General features: G+C 34.4%; 1 protein-coding gene across 3 annotated transcripts in view; it reads left to right on the top strand.

Moving 5' to 3' along the window:
- Positions 1–17033, top strand: part of LOC128993903 (carboxyl-terminal PDZ ligand of neuronal nitric oxide synthase protein-like) — a 304439-nt gene that overhangs the window by 247817 nt on the left and 39589 nt on the right. For all 3 annotated transcript variants that reach the window (XM_054417995.1, XM_054417993.1, XM_054417994.1), the window contains one exon: positions 12854–13007. In XM_054417995.1, the coding sequence (XP_054273970.1) occupies positions 12854–13007 (154 nt within the window). The remainder of the gene's footprint in view (positions 1–12853; positions 13008–17033) is intronic.

Raw genomic sequence — 17033 nt, 5'->3', positions numbered from 1 at the left:
GATATTTCTGAATGTGTATTTGGGATTACTTTATGCTTTATGATTTCTAGTGCGTAAAATCATTATAGTCTGTATGATGGAACCTGTCTCCTGATCTGTTTTACCTGGGGACTGTCCAATAGTTTAATTCCAATGCGGGTCAAAAGATTTATCTCTTCATAAAAATTATATTTGTAAATTTTACGGAAAATAAAACCTTCAAGTCAGTTAGTTCCATTTTTTAGCTTTTAAATCAATGCAACTTTATTGCACAAACAGTTTAGTACGAGTACCTCCTAGTAGCAAGTTCAACTAACTTCTTTATGTAATGGAATTTTTTCTATATCATCATTGACAGTTGTTTTGCATAGCCTTCTCGATCGATATGACGTCTCTATAATTTCTACTTTTCGGGTTTCAAGCTAGAAATTCCGATATTCAGAAGATGTGTACTACCGAAAGACATGGAGTTTTTTTTACCATTTTGAAATACACTAATCAGCAATAATCAATAATCAATCTACAATAATCAAAGGCTAGGTTTGAGCTACGCTGTGGCAAAAGAATAAAAACTATGATGAAACCGAAATTTCGTATTTAAATCTTTTTTTGCGTAATACAAAGAAGTATTAAATATTTCATTCTATAATCTTGTTACTGTCACAAGATAGAAACATTAGTTTTCAACACTATAAGCATTACCGGGAGTAACAAATATATAGAACTCACTGAAGAAATTCCTTTAAATTAACCTTATATTTCCGTTTTTAACTAAAAATTATCATGTTTGTAAGCCTAAATATTTTTTTTTACATATATTTAAAAATATGACGTAAAAAATACAATTGCCTTTCCTAATATAAACATGTTAGGCTAAACACTAAGAGTTTAAAGGACTGTGAAAGATAAAGGTTTTTTTTTTATTTAAAGTGTGAATGTTTAACCCGCTTAATTCTGTGAATGTATCACCCTGCTTTGCTTGGATAACGCGTTGTCACCGAAGCAGAACTGTATTTAAACCTTTATAACCCTATTTTAACTGCGTGCTTATAGCTTCAGTACTAAAAGCGTGTCACAATAATTATACGTGGGATAAAATTGTTAATGTTAATGTAGATGTGAAGGTCTTGTTACTGTAGGAACAGTAACTTAGATTATTAACTAAAGATAAAATGTACTTAAAAACAATCACAGACTTTGGATACCAGCATAGACTTTGCTGTAGCTATTCTCTGAAAGGTAATTGTAAAAATGAATTGTTAAATTTCTATTGTACTGTACTCTTTTTTGTACAATTTCCATCGTAATAAATTCATATATACTAGTGTACATGTTGCTCGAATTCGAGCAATCGCAAAGTATTACAGAAGTTATTTCAAAATGAAAAACAGCCATATTTACAAAGAGTTTAAAAGAGTCAACTCAAAGATTACCGGTGTGTAACTCATGGAGATACTCACGATGTTCAACATTTCCTAGAAAAGTTAAGTCCATGTTTCCTACTATAAATAATTGTAGCACTTCGGCTAATACCTTCGTTCATCGTTTGTAGGAATCTTCATCTTGTAGGTGTTCTTCATTATATAGGCTAATAACGATCATAAATTCTTTAAAAAATATTATCTCTATTTCTTCTACTCAGTGGCCTTTTTATGTTTCCATAATTTGCAAATGGGTTCATTCAATGATTTAATTTTTGTAGGACGCATTTCTTTGAATTTCACCTTAAATATTAACAGCAATTCGCCTATAATAGGGACATTCGCCTATTGGGTCTGATGATGATTGGAGTGTCCAATCGAAATCGATCACCACTCACCATCTTTTTTGTATATTTACCGTCTTGTGAGTAACAGTATAAGCGTAAATATATGTTTTAAGTGTTATAAGACGTTTCTTTTATTTACTTTCCGTAAGCAATTAAATATCCAGCTGATCATAATGTAAACAAATATGTTCTTCATAAGGATAACATGGGAACTTTAAAAGCCACTGGGGCAGAGCCCAAGGGACTTTTTCAAAAATGTAAGGCCAGTTTGCAAATCTACGCGACACGCTCTTTCAAATGAGACGTCAATGGATAAAATCGGTTAAGAAATGGCGGAGGAGTTCAACCGACAAAGTTTCGTGTAGCGTATTAATTATATAGATATATAAAAAAAATAATAAACGATTTTTTAAAATACTATGATAGTTTATAGTGACATAAAGTTATTTATTTAAAATGAGTTTCGCTCTCCGTGTAGGATGTTCATCCGATTAGTGTGAAAGTAATGGAATTTATTTTCAAGAAGCAATTTTTGGACGAACTTATATCGTAGATCTGTATCTAAATCTTAAAATCCGTGTTTTTGTTTTCAAACTAACAATCAAAAAAGCTGCATCCGTTGATAGGGCCTTTAGGTTATTTTCAGTGTATACGGTACTTAAAGTTTTTCAAAAACATAAACGGTTGTTATTTTTTATAACTTCGATCATTGGAATGTGAGCTGTGATGTATTCCAGTAAATTTTTCTACAGAAAGAACATACTATGTGATATTTAAACGTATTTTATATTAATTACACAATTTTATATTTAACAAACTAATCTTGTAAATTTTCCAAATTAATGTAAGAATTATCGTACAACTACTTATTAATTTGTTTTACTTTAATTTTTATTGATTATTACTTGTTTAATGTGGTGTTATATTTCGCTACACTAAAACCACAATTCTAATCTAATTATTTAAAAAATTAAAAACAGTTCTTGGAATATTTCTTTACTAGGCCTACATTTAGGCACATTTTTTTTAAGTAATAGAATTTTTTAGGTTAGACCTATTATTTAAACTTCAATTTTACATTGATTGTACAGTTTTGGTTGTTGAAACAATAAAAACGTTTGTTATTTCTTTTTTTACCTAACCCGTCATGTTAAGCATCCCTATCCCAAGCGTGATGTATACAACTTCTTTACTCCACGAGTGATGCAAAGGCGAAAAACTCACTCGGTGAGGTAATGAAACCCATTTTAAATAACATTGAGTGCTTAACTTAAAAAATCTAAATACTATACAATCCGATGTGTAACTGACTGGGGATACAAATTCTAGACCACTTCTAGATGAGCTAGAGACTTGAAATTTTCGGTGGTTGTAGGTCTAGTGCCCAAACCACCCATAAAATTCCAAACAGTCGCATTTTCAAATTTTAACCCCCCCGAAAATTCGAATTCCCCCCCCCATGTTATTCTTATGGGGAATAACATTAAAAATGGCCGACTTTCGTGTTCCCATCTGAACCACTTAGAAACGTGCTAGAGACTTCAAATTTGCGTAGTATTGTAGTAAAAGATCTTACATTACCGGTGGAATATGCAAAAGTCCCATTTTCAAATTTTAACCCACCCAAAAATCCAAAACGGCGGACCTCTGAAAACGAAAAAACACTTTTTTTTCAACCGGATGTAGCTCGAAAACGGTAAGAGCTAGAAAAGATTTGACAGTATATCCAGGAACAGGAATTAAATTTTCTACAAAACCCTCTTAGGCGTTTTCAGAAAATCGCACTCCTTAAGCTTCAAAAAACGCCCTACTTTCAAAATTTTGTAAATTTTTTTCAAATTTTTATCGGTTTTTGCTATGTTTTCGTACCTAAATAATTATTTTTTGCAAATATTATTAATGTTTCGTATTCTCCTTAGTTTACTTTACATTTCACCCTTTACATGTATTTTCGTAACTTTACTCCTTGACCCCCAAAAACTTAATTTTAATGTGAAAATTTGATTGGTTTTTACCGGTTTTACCAGCCCCATGTTATCCTTATGGAGAATAGCTATGTAATTTTAATACTTTGGTATGCTCATCTGATTAGTTTAGAAACGTTCTAAAGACTTTAAATTTTTGTAGTATTGCAGTATGGGATCATCCGTTAATGGTGGAATTTGCAAAAATGCCTTTTAAAAATTTTAACCCCCAAAAAAATCCAAAATGGTAGACGTATAAAAACGAAAAAACACGGTTTTTAATACCGACTATAACTAAAAAACGGTAATAGCTAGCAAAAATTTGAAAGAATCTTCATGAACAGGAATTAAATTTCCTACAAGACACTATTACGCGTTTTTAGAAAATCGCACTCCTTCACCTAAAAAAAACGCCCTACTTTCAAATTTTGGTAAATTTTCTTCAAATTTTTAACGGTTTTTGACGCGTGCTGGCGTTTATTAAACTTTCCAGTATCAGAATCTGAGCCGGCTGTTGAATGTCTTCCCGTCCATCTGGAGGGCAAGCAGTCCGTCCTGTTTAGACCTGGCCAACTGGCAGAGGCAGCCGCTAGGAACAGCTCCAAACTCACCATCTACTTTGACCGGCCTCGTATTTCACTGTTTGACGACCTGACTTATCAGGGGTTCTATGAAACGTTTGTGGTTCATGTCAAGCGCCCAAAAACTGCGGAGATATACGAGCACCCCGATGGCGTCCATTTTATCACTGCCCGACAGCGTGGCGAGAAGGTGTGCAGACTGTTTTGGGTCTCACCGAGCAGGACAGAACAGTATTACCTGCGTATCCTGCTTATGACTGTATCTTGCCGTGGTTATGCCGACCTCCTGTCCCGCGGTGGACCAAACTGCCGCACTTTTCAAGGGGTCGCGCGGCATCTTGGCTTGGTGCAAGACGAACAGGAGTACCACTACGCACTGCGCGAGGCCGCCACTTTCATGACTGGCCCGAGACTTCGTTCTTTCTTTGTGATCCTCTGCAACATGGGGGCTCCTGCAGCTCTCCTGTGGGATGCTTTCCGTGATTCCATCTGCGAGGACCACATAGAGCGTAATCCTCTCGATGTTGAACTGGCCTACAAGCTAGGTCTCATCGATATTGATCGGAGTCTTCGTCGGCAGGGTTCTTGCGTCGCAGATCATGGCCTCCCCGATGTACACGATGACACGACGGAGTTGGGCAGAGAACTGCTCTTACATGGTGAAAATCAACAGAGAGTGTTTGTGGAGGAGTGGGTGCCAAAGCTCTCTGAAGATCAAAACCGCGTATTTGAGTACGTTACCTCCGTTCTCAATGCCCCTGCCAGCGGAACGTCGTCGAAAATCATTTTTCTTGACGGCCCGGGAGGCTATGGGAAGACCACTCTGATTCGTGTCATTCTCGCATACGTGAGAGGTTGTCGTCAGGTTGCACTGGCAGTCGCTAGCTCTGGGATCGCCGCGGGTAACATGCCTGGTGGAACTACAGCTCACAGCATGTTCCGGTTGCCACTCGACTTCGGTGACGGCACCGGCTTTTGGAACATCACCAACGGCTCCCAGCGAGCAGAGCTCATCAGGGCCGCAAGGCTCATTGTCTTTGATGAGGCCCCGATGGCACATCGGTTCGTTTTCGAGGTTCTTGACAGATCCCTGCGAGACCTCATGCGTTCCAGTGAGCTATTCGGTGGTAAAATATTCCTCTGTTGTGGCGACTTTCGCCAGATCGCGCCTGTCGTTGTAAACGCTCGTACTCCAACTGACATTGTTTGTGTCTCACTTCGGGCTTCCCATCTGTGGCAGCATTTCAAAATTTTTGCCCTGACAACAGCTCATCGGACTAGTAGTTCCACAGCCTATTCCGAATTCCTTCTTAGGGTAGGCAACGGAACTGTCAGTTCGACCACTTTCTTGGAGGGACGGAACGAACAAAGTCTAATTCCGCTGCTCGGGATTAGACAAGTGACGTCTTTGACTGATTTGGTCGATTCCGTCTTTCCCGCAAACGTCCTACTCGACTCTGATATGTGTTCGCGACGCGCAATCCTCTCGACTCTGATAGTGAACGTCAAGGAGATCAACGACCACATCTTGAACTCCCTCGACGGTCATCTGTACGAGCTGAGGAGCGCCGACACAGTCGACAGAGAGAACGACGATGGCCTGGATGTCGACGTTCAACTCCTGAACACGGCTACTGGCAAGGGCGTACCAGACCATGTTCTGCGGCTGAAGATCGGTTCTGTTTGCCTCATTATGAGGAACCTCAACATCGCTGAAGGACTCGTCAACGGCACTAAAGTCATCGTAATCGGCATCACCAACCGCCTGATTACAGTGAGACTTCCCGGACAGACGCAACCTATCGGAATTCCCCGGATTACCTTTACTTTTGCGTTTGTCGAGGGTTCGCCGTTACGTGTTCGTCGACGTCTGTTCCCACTGATGTTGGCCTATTGCATGACCGGACACAAGAGCCAAGGTCAGACAATAGATTCAGTCGGTGTTGATTTACGGACCGATTGCTTCACGCACGGGCAACTATACGTCTTGCTCAGTAGGGTCAGACATCCAGACCATATTGTTGTTCTCGTACACCCCGAACGTGTCCGAGATGGAATCGCATACGCAAAGAACATCGTGTATGGCGATCTCCTTCTCTAAACCTGATTTGACATTAGCAGTAGGCTAGGGGATCTGCTTAATCAAAACTCCCCGTTGTTACTTGACAACATCGGCAGTACGATAGGGGGCCTGCCTTATCAAAAGTCCCCGTTGTTGTATAAAGTAGTTAGTAAAGTTTACTAACTTGTACATTTGTAAATAATTGTAAATATGGTTCCGACGTTTCCTGGCCTCCCCGTGGCGGAACTGGATATGCCATAAATTGTATGGCTAACCGACAGGGAAACAAACATTACTTGATCTATTTTCATAAATATATACATGAATATCTACTATAATCTATTTAATTCATATGATACTTTACTATTATCAACTTATTCACTTATCAATCGACATACTAATCAATCTACTCATCTTATACAACAGTTCTCTAATTTGTACATTTGTAAGTAATTGTAAATATGGTTCCAACGTTTCCTGGCCTCCTCGTGGCGGAACTGGATATGCCATACAGTTTGTGGCTAACTGACAGGGAAACAAACATTACTTAATCTATTTTCATAAATATATACGTCATGAATATCTACTATAATCTATTTTCTATTTACATCATATATACATGAATATCTAATATAATCTATTCACATCATATAATACTTTACTATTATCAACTTATTAACCTATCAATGAACATCAATATAAATTTACTTATCTTGTACAAAAGTTTACTAACTTGTACATATTCAAATAATTGCAAATATGGTTCCGACGTTTCCTGGCCTCCTCGTGGCGGAACTGGATATGCCATAAAGTTTATGGCTAACCGACAGGGAAACAAACCTTACTTAATCTATTTTCGTAATTATATACTTGAATATCTACTATAATCTATTTACTTCATATAATACTTTACTATTATCAACTTATTAACTTATCAATCTCCTCTAATAAATTCATGAAATCGTTATTACTTTAATGTCGATTTTTACTATAACGAACCCTTCTCTCCTCATATTATTACTTCCTTTGACCAAAAACTCAATTGTAAAAATACTTGACTAACATACTCACTTACCGCAACTTAAAAAATGATTTTTTTATGAGGTGTTCCTTAAGCTAGAAGTTATCTTACTCAAAGTTAACTTATATAACTTAATATTGACGGTTTCACTTCTTGCTTTGTTACAACTTAACTCTAATCTACTAATGACGACTAACAGCTAGGGGGCCTGGGGGCGGAGCCCCCAGCGAGCCAAAGGCGAGTATACCTCTATGGAGCCAACGACGTTCAACGCTAGAAATCAGCTGCGTGCGCTTGAATGTTATTGTTATGCTTTAAAGTATTTTACTAACCTAGCTTTTGTTTGTAGAAGAACGTTACTATTAGAAGATAAGTGAAATGGATAATGAAAGATATTGTACGTAACCCCTGGATATTGTCGGGTCAGGTAAAATCTTGTACGTTACACGTTACGCAAGAGCTTGTTTACATCACTTGGGTAAATTATGCAACTCGCTTACGCTCGTTGCACAACATTCACCTGCGTGATTTAAAAACGCTCTTACCACACTTGTAATGTAAATAGCTAGTTAGAGAACTCCAAAAAATAAACGTTACTTATGCGTAGTAAACAATGTAATGATGAATTTTTGCAGGTGATAAACATATTGAATTTCAGCGAAAACAGTTGATTTCACAGTAGTTTAAAAAAAAATACCATTTTCATAAACATTCTGTTGTTAAATCTGACTGTAGTTTGAATATTCAACTGAAAGATCAGCTGTTTACATTTAAAAGATTATAAAGAAAGTTGGTCAGCATCATTAAATCTGCAAGCAAACTTAAAAAAATCAACCGCAATAGGATTGAAGGAAATTGTCCTCTTTAACCTATTCGAAGGTGTGCCAAATCATAAGCTTTGAAGTAAAGCATCAATCTTAAACTTCGGCTAAGTAAGTTGTCTTAAAAAAAGGGTGTTACAGAAAAAAACCCTTATTTTAAGTATATAGATAGAAGATACACGCAGATGTGTTTCCAACAATCAAACCACACAAGTGAGTGACCGTATCCACTTGACCATTTTATCAGTCAACCTCGTTACTAAGCTCTGGACCAACGCCAAACACTAGTCTCGCTTCTCTGAAAACACAACTATTCTTCCTGTCTTATTAAATTTGCAAACCGCTGTTCTATTCTTGTTCTTTCTATCATGCTTAAAATTCAAAAAGAGAATTACAATACACCGTTGGGTTTCTATTTGATGAGGTAAATGGGATTACAATTGGTTACTCGGCTATGTTGAATAAGATTGAATTGGATGGAATATGTTTGTAAAATGGTTTTAGCAAAAGTGCAATTCAAGATAAACAAAAGCTGTTCGTGAATTAAGAATGACTGTGCATTATCACGATTTTTCTTTCATCATAATTAACTTATCATAACACACGGATTTATTATTTAGTTTTATTGCATACCGTATAAAATATCATTTATGCTATGTTTATAATGTAAAACCAGTATGCAACCATCGTCTTACACGCCGTTTCCTCTTTAGGTTAACTTGTTGGTCATTCACAAAGCGGCTTATATGTAAAGCTTAACTTGTTTTGTGTAAATTCTCTCAACCCCAAACGTTTGTCTTACTTACCTCTTACCTCAATTCAACATTTTCTTGTTATGACTAGTTTGTGAATCCTAATTTTTTATTACAATGTGCTTGAATTAGCATCACAAATTCTACGGCGAACAACCACAATATGTTTATATTTAGCCACAGACAATACACCATTATGGTCTATGGTATTTCTTTTGTTTATGATTCAGCCTACTTAATATGTTAACGTTGAACAAATGTTTTTACCTTATGTATTGTCATTTTATAGTGAGCTTTTCGATCATAGTAAAGTAGTTTTAAACGTCTTTTTTGATTTGGTTATAATTAATTTAGAATTTATAGGACAAATGATGAGAAACACAATCTCTTTCCAGCTACACAGGATATTAACGTACTTATAGTACGTGTATATGTTTTTTTATTTAATTTTACTGCAAAAAGTATTAAAGTAAGTAATAAAGCGTTATCAATGGAAATATTTTCCCTGTTTGTATTTGGAAAACTTGCAAGCAAATGTTACTTGTTTTTAATAATCTTTGCTCAACCACTATTAAAACCTTTTCCATGAACAAGTCGTCCAAAAATGTGACATTTAAAGTAATTTCCGAAGCAGTAAGTTGGTACCAATGCCAATGTTTGAGGTTTGTTTTAGAAATAGTATGTGTCAACTGTGAATTACCTCATTTACGTCTGGTACTTAAAAAATGTATAAAATAGTAAAATAGTAAAAAATAGTATATAGTGGGTCTATTATTCTCGACCATATTTAAAGTGCTCTTTAAATCTCGCGCTTTAGACATATGGTTGCAAATTTGTAGTGAGTGGCTCACTTTATATTTTTATTATGAAATTACAAGTAAAAATAGGCTATTTATTATAATGGTAACCTGATCGAGTAACGTAAATCACTCTTCAAGTTGTAGATCTAGAAGAAACTAATTCAGTTTATTGTAATTTAGTAGTTTTATTCACAAAATTACTGTCTTTTTACGAAAATAATATTTTCGTTGATTAAAGTTTTAGTATACGTTTAATTGATATTAAATTCCTACGTCCATTATGGAGTAAAAAGACTTTTAGGAAACAATAAAAGCAATCCGATTATCAAATATATAAAACATGTTTTATCTTTCAATAATTTTGTTATTGAATAAATTTCTTGGAAATAAGTTTTAGGTGTTCCACAACCCTAACAATAGCAAGTTTGTTGGAGATTAACTCAAACACTGTAACGATACTTCTTTTCATCCCCAGAGTTTAATCCTATTACTCTAATGCTGTATTCTCCGTTACAGTGTTATTTTTCCGAAATTCTCCTTCCATTTACCTATTACCTGAGTTAAGGTGAGGTAAATTGAAAATAAATAATAAACACATTTATATCAGTTGGTGTGATCAAAATTGTTTGGTTAAATATAAATTTCTATTTTATTGGAGTAAAAAAAAATGAAAAAGTATTGAGGCCAAACTATAAACTGATTTTAAAGAACATTGATTCAATCTAAAAGTCCTACTTTTTAAATTAAGTTACACCTATGAAAATTCCAGTCATGCCACAATGTTAAATAAATTCTGATGAGCATTTCCAACACTAATTAAAAGTAAATGGAAATTACTTATCTAACTCCACTCTACTTATTTACTTATAAACATTTACTCTTTCGTTAAATACTTTTAAACATCATAAACGGTTGCAACCATTTCCCAGTTTAAAGCGTTTAGAGTTAAAGAAATAAACTAATGTATTGCGTCCTCTTTAAAGCATCATAAATTTTTTTATAGTTTTATAGCTTCAAAAAATATTTTCGACAGCTAACTGTTTTTAAAGGTATGCAGAATAAATTGTATTTTTATTAGACCTAGGCCTATTCTTAAGTCATTTGGATTTTGTCACAGTTTAATTTTAGTTTAATTTTGCCAACGATCAAATAGTCATAGGTGTATCCTATGACATTCAATACAATTAAATACTAATATAGTTCTTCTTCTAGTATTTATTAAGCTAATTAAAGCTTTATAATTATTATAATTTTTTTATCAGCACTTAGATCTTGTTCACCTTAAATGATTAAGAAGGTTATTTATTTATAATAAATTAAATTATAATATTTTCTATCAAATCAACCTAACTTTTCTCAAAGACAGTATAATACAAATTAAATCATAAAATTCTGAAAACATATTTAATTAACATAAGCAAAATATTCATACTCGAATTGTAACTGTAAAATATACCTGTGTTATTTAAAATTCCGCATACCTATTTATACACGATAATTAAACGGTACGGTTTCAATTAAATTCCTCGTATATTAGTGTTACCAAAATAAACAAGAAGGGTACAGCAATAATTAAATTACTGCGAGAGTAAGCCTGCAGAACCCAACATATCATTAATACGGCTCAGCTACTGTAGGATTAATTTAGTTCAGTTTAATCATGACTAATTGCCTCTCCGATCTTATGCCGTAATGAAATGGGTGTTTATTATTGGTGGTATAATGGGGTTGTTATGGTAACTAAAATCAATTGTTTCCCATGATGAAAATAAAATATTTAATATTGTCTGTTTAAAACGTTTTACAAGACTTTTAGCAGTGTGGTAAATGTATTCGTGTTATCACCAAAGGAGATAGATTAGACGGCAATTTCTTAAGTTTTGCACGAGATTGCTTATGTGTTCGTAAAAATCATCTGTACCTAACTTCAATGTTAATTAATTCAATGTTAATTTATGGACTTTTCGTACGCTAAGTGCTTCGACTGCACCTTTGTTAATCCTCCCGTTTACAAAAGGCTCGGTGATTAGGTTGGATAAGGTAGTTAGTAACATTTAGATTAATAGTTAGCCACTTGAAAATGGAAGGAATTGCCTAACTTACCGAAACGTAGTGCAGTCAAAACACTTAGCATATGAAAAAGTGCATAAACAAAAATTATAGTTATCCTCTGACATTATGAACTTAATTTTTTAATATACAATTATCTTCCCTAGAAACTATGGAAGGTTAACTATTTTCAAAACCTTTGTAGACCACCGATTGTTGTTACTCACCAAGAATATTATTTTCGACATATTCAAGCGACAATGATTCATTTCAATTCTACTGGTCCTCAGTCCAGTTCCCCAGGGCACCATGAGTCTAATGACGACTGAGACCTCTCTTCATACCCTCAATTAGATAAACAGTTATTTGCTACTAGCACATTTAATAAAGTGGAACCTCGATAACAAGTTGCCCTTTATAAGATGAGTTAATTTTAAATAGGCCCTACCCTTGATTCTATATTACAAACTCTATTGCCCAATCAATTTTTATTGCAAACCTGTAAAGGAAGTCAACCTTGATATCAAGTCTTATTTAAAAATCACATTGAGAAACCTGTTATCGAGGTTCTATTGTACGCACAAAAGCAAAACTGCAGCTGAGAAATGTCTCAGCTCGTAGCATTTAAAAATTAAAATCCTTACCACTTTTCTCTCCGTTAAAATCGGATTTTTTCTTCTGTAATCCGTTTTACACTCTTCCTCATGTTTTATCCTTGAACTCCAAATTATATTTTTAAATTTCTCTCAGTTCCATACTGAGTACTCTTCTATCACTTTTCCACAATTCCTACCAGAGTACTACTCTTTCACTTTCCCATTGTTTCTTCCAGAGTACTATTCTTTTACTTTCCTTCATTTCCTCTCAGAACATCTTTTTTCACTTTTCCCTTGTTTCTTCCAGAGTACTATTCTTTTACTTTCCTTCATTTCCTCTTAGAATAGTTGTCTTTCACTCCCCCTGGTTACTTCCAGAGTACTTCACTTCCTTTTTCCTTCAGTCCCTCCTTCACTCTCCCCCAGTGCTGCATTTTCTGACCTCCACCATCTGTTCCAGAGCCAGGCGATGCGAGTGGTGCGGACCGTTGGGCAGGCGTTCGAGGTGTGCCACAAGCTTTCAGTTGGAGGTCCGGGGGAAGACGACGCGGAAGCGACAGAAACCTTAGCGTCGGAGTCCCACACAGACCTGCTCTCTGAGAAGCATCGGAAAGGTAAGTCTGCAGGAGAAATAAGGAGAAAGGATAAACTGCCAGCTAATCTTCAATGTTGGTCTTTAGAGACAGGTGGCCTTTTTTAACCTTGTATTTGCCCGTTGAAATTGGCCTCGAGCCTGTGATTGGAGTATATCCAGCAAGAGGTCGGACAGTAGTGCAAGAGTGAAATGTTATTAAAGAAATTTAGGAATGTGAACCAGGACGTTGAACCACAACATTATTGTCATGAATTTGTATACTCTGTATGATGCAACTAGTCTCCTAACCCTCCGGGTCCTAGGTCCTTGCCAGGAGACAGATTCCACCATACAGACTATAGACCGTCGCGCTACCAATGTCAACTCACCAATGAAAGTTCGGGTGCTTTCTGATGATTGACTTTAAAATCCGCCGTCAATTGTTTGTGGGGATGTAATGTTAGATTGCAGTTTTTCGTCTTTCCATCTAAAATAGGAATTGCATAGCAAAAACATCGGTTTTCTGATTGGGTATTCTCACAAATCCTAGAAAAATACCGGTATGGATCATAAACATAAACAAATGACGTTGTTGGCCCGAATCCTATACTAATAGCATAACATATGTTTTGGCAGTTCCATTTAAGCAATGTTAAATAATGTTTATTTTCGGGCCAAAAACCTCATTTGTTTAGGTTTATGATCCATACCGGGTCTTTTCTAGAATTCTAGTATTCATGGGTATTCTGCTAAAATATTTAAGGGGTTCCCCATATTACATATTAGAGACTGGCTGGCGTTCTAAACGAGACTATCTACAGAGAAATAAATGATTTATAAAATACGAACCCAGAATTAATTTTGCAATTTTCAAGTGTTAGTACAGCATACTAAGTGGTATATTGTGTTCATGAAGTTTAAGGTATAAAATAAATAAAACACGATTAATTAAAAGCTATAACGCATATGGAACGTGGTGCTAAACAATTAACCAAATTGCTACATTTTAAATGATCAGACTTCTTTCCGGTCAAATATTATATTTGATATATATGTTAAGTATGTATGACAAGTTACAAATCAAAGAAGTATAAAATAAGAAGAACAAAACAAACTGAAATACAGGTGGAACTTGGAGAGAAGAAGAAACATCATGATTCAGTCAGTTGTATTTATAGTCAGTGGCAGTGATAAGACAGTGCTGGCCAGCCTGTTCAGTTTTAATCAGTTTTTTTTTTTTTATTTTTTTTTATTTTTTCAATTTGTGTTCCATTTCAACAACTTTATCAACATGACAAATTTCAATTGACATACAACAATGTATTAATACATTTATGATGTGGTTGCATACAAAATGAGCTGATGAAATTCTAAGGAACGAAACTAGTCGTACCAACAACTGTGGTTGGATAAGGTATTAATTTATTTTATCAATAATATATTCCAATTATGGGCTACAATGAATAATATAATAACTAACAATTAGCCTAAGTCTTGCGACGTGTATTGCAATTATCTAGATTAATATCTCAGACAACTGTCATAACAGTGTACTCGATAGTTTGAAACTATGTTCCACAACTGATAATTTAAACTTATGATGATTGCGTCTACCTAACTAAGTGCGAATGTGGTTTTGCTTCATTCCGACCCTAAAAATCACATTATGAAAAAATGTCTGGCAGTTTATAATTTATAGTTTATAGTTTATAAATAGCAATAGACGGATCAGTTTAAATTAACAAAGTTTTAAAGTACTCTTGGTAGAATTTGTTTTACTATTAACAATGGCAAGAACTGGAAAATTGAATTATTTAAGTTACAGTAGATTTTTTCTAAACTTTGTTTTTGCAAAAAGTTTTGTGTTTACTCCAATTTATTTCCACGACATACCATTCACACCCTAGTGAGAATGCCACACTAAAGCTTAATGAAGTTATGCCGCATAGTTCAGTGTAAATAAGAATATGCTCCCTGATGATGTTGTTCACACTGTGGTGGAATTTATTTGAGAAAACACAGAATTTCTGCAAGAACAAGTTCTACAGAGTAAGGTTCTGTAACTTAAATAATCCAACCATTTATAGAACTCAACCAAGTATGATTTCCCAGTGATGCCGTTAAAATAAAATCATAAACGGATAGTGTATTGAGCTTGGTTAAACTGACATATAATGTGATATAACGACCCCCTTTATTCATCATTCTTAGTTCAAATTACTAAATATCAAAGGTGATACGTTTCCTAGTATGGTTTGACCAAAGATAAAGTACAGCTATATGCATCTGTAGTCTGTATGACTGATAATAGGTTTGAAACAATTAATTACAGATACCAATAGGCTAAGGGTAGACTTGCTTGCTTGGATCAATAACAGATATTCTTGAGATTGACTTCAGCATAAGGCCCTCAGGATGCGCTATTGACCTGCCTTCTAAGGACATTCGGATATCCATCAATAGACGACAGTAAGCAATTGACTCTGCTTCCAGCTCTTGACCTTATTTAAGCTATCGTCCACTATTCCCAAACATCTTTTCTTATCTCTGAAAGGTTTTAATTTGATTTTTTCATAAATGTACTATATTTTTCGTGTTGTTTTAACAGGTTGTCATAACACAGAATGCCGCCGTTCTTATTATTTTTTTTTAATTCTTAAAAGAAAACACTAATGCGTGTTGTGTTTGTAATAATTTAGACTAAGTTAGTAAAATTTGGTTTAGGTTTGTACCTTTAATTTGCTTACTATTTATTATGCTAAGTTAAGCCTTGATTAAATACTTATAGCAAGACAAATGATTAATCTGAAGAATTTCTTAACAATACAAATTTAATGAACTAAAATAAGATATTACAATTATGAATGGGGTAAATGAACAGATAACAGATAAGTTAAGTTATAGGGTTGCCATCTTTGGTTTAGCCTAGCTCAGTAAAAACAGAACAATGAGTTTACCATTTAGTTTAATTACATAAATCTCAGGGAGGGGAACTCGGCTGGCTAAAGAGATCTTCAAATATTTTAATTTATAAAATAAAATATGTCAATTATTATAAAAAAATGGAATAATTTTGATATTGCTCTTAGGCTTGGATAGGTAAATTAAATAAGTCCAACAATGAATAGACAAGGTGAAAAATTTATTAAAGTTGAATTTAGTTCTCTTCTCAAATTGTTTTTCAGGGATTATTCTTGATTAAATAAAGTAGTTTTTGAGTTCAAATAATTAGGTTCGATGATCAGAAATTAAATAAAAAAGGTCTATTAAGTTGAATTTCTTGAAGGTAGGCTAAGCCTATACAAAATGGAGAGTTCTCACCAGATCTTCAGGAATAGTGTCCAATTTATATAAATCTTGAGGTGGTAGTACAAATTTGAAATGAAAAAAATATATATATGTAAGTTAAACTGTTTTTCTGTAGTTAAGTTAGGTAATGTTAAGTTAAATAATTTTGATCACTGACTTTATAAATATTAGGGATTATACCCTCACTTAATTTAAGGTGTTGATGCTGCCATGTCCCAATAGAGAAGGAGGAAAATTTTAATTTTACACAGGATGATCAGAGTTCATTGTTGAGGCCAGCTGTCTTCTTTCTTCATCACTTGCACATGCACTAAATATTCAGGCTTTTGGATATTAATTTAATGTTGGGGTTTTAGAAATAATTTATACTATATTAATAATTTTGGATAAAAGTGTTATTGCAACTATGGACTTAATTACAGGTTGTTATTAATAATAATATGTGTTGAATATATACAATATATTTTAAAATGTGATGATGGTTTCTGAGGGGTGATTAAAGGATAATATAATTTAAATTTACTATTAATTTTCTGACAATTTATTTAAATAGGCTATATGGCGAATTTTGGTACAATAAAAGAAGAATTATTATATAACTAAAGAATGAATGTAGTGAAAGGTCTAAAAATGACATGTAACATTGCAATTATCCCCTCAGAAATTTTTATCTGAGAACTCAAGGAAAAATTTCGATAAAATGTGAAATGTCATGATGATACAGAAGTATGAAATAAAACATCTTAAAGTTAGAATG

Source organism: Macrosteles quadrilineatus, unplaced genomic scaffold (genome assembly GCF_028750875.1).
Source record: "Macrosteles quadrilineatus isolate MER2022 unplaced genomic scaffold, UCM_ALF_1.0 Scaffold_5__1_contigs__length_97177068, whole genome shotgun sequence".
Classification (NCBI taxonomy): Eukaryota; Metazoa; Arthropoda; class Insecta; order Hemiptera; family Cicadellidae; genus Macrosteles; species Macrosteles quadrilineatus.
Note: the sequence above shows the minus strand (reverse complement) of the source record. Positions and strands in the feature narration are given on the sequence as shown.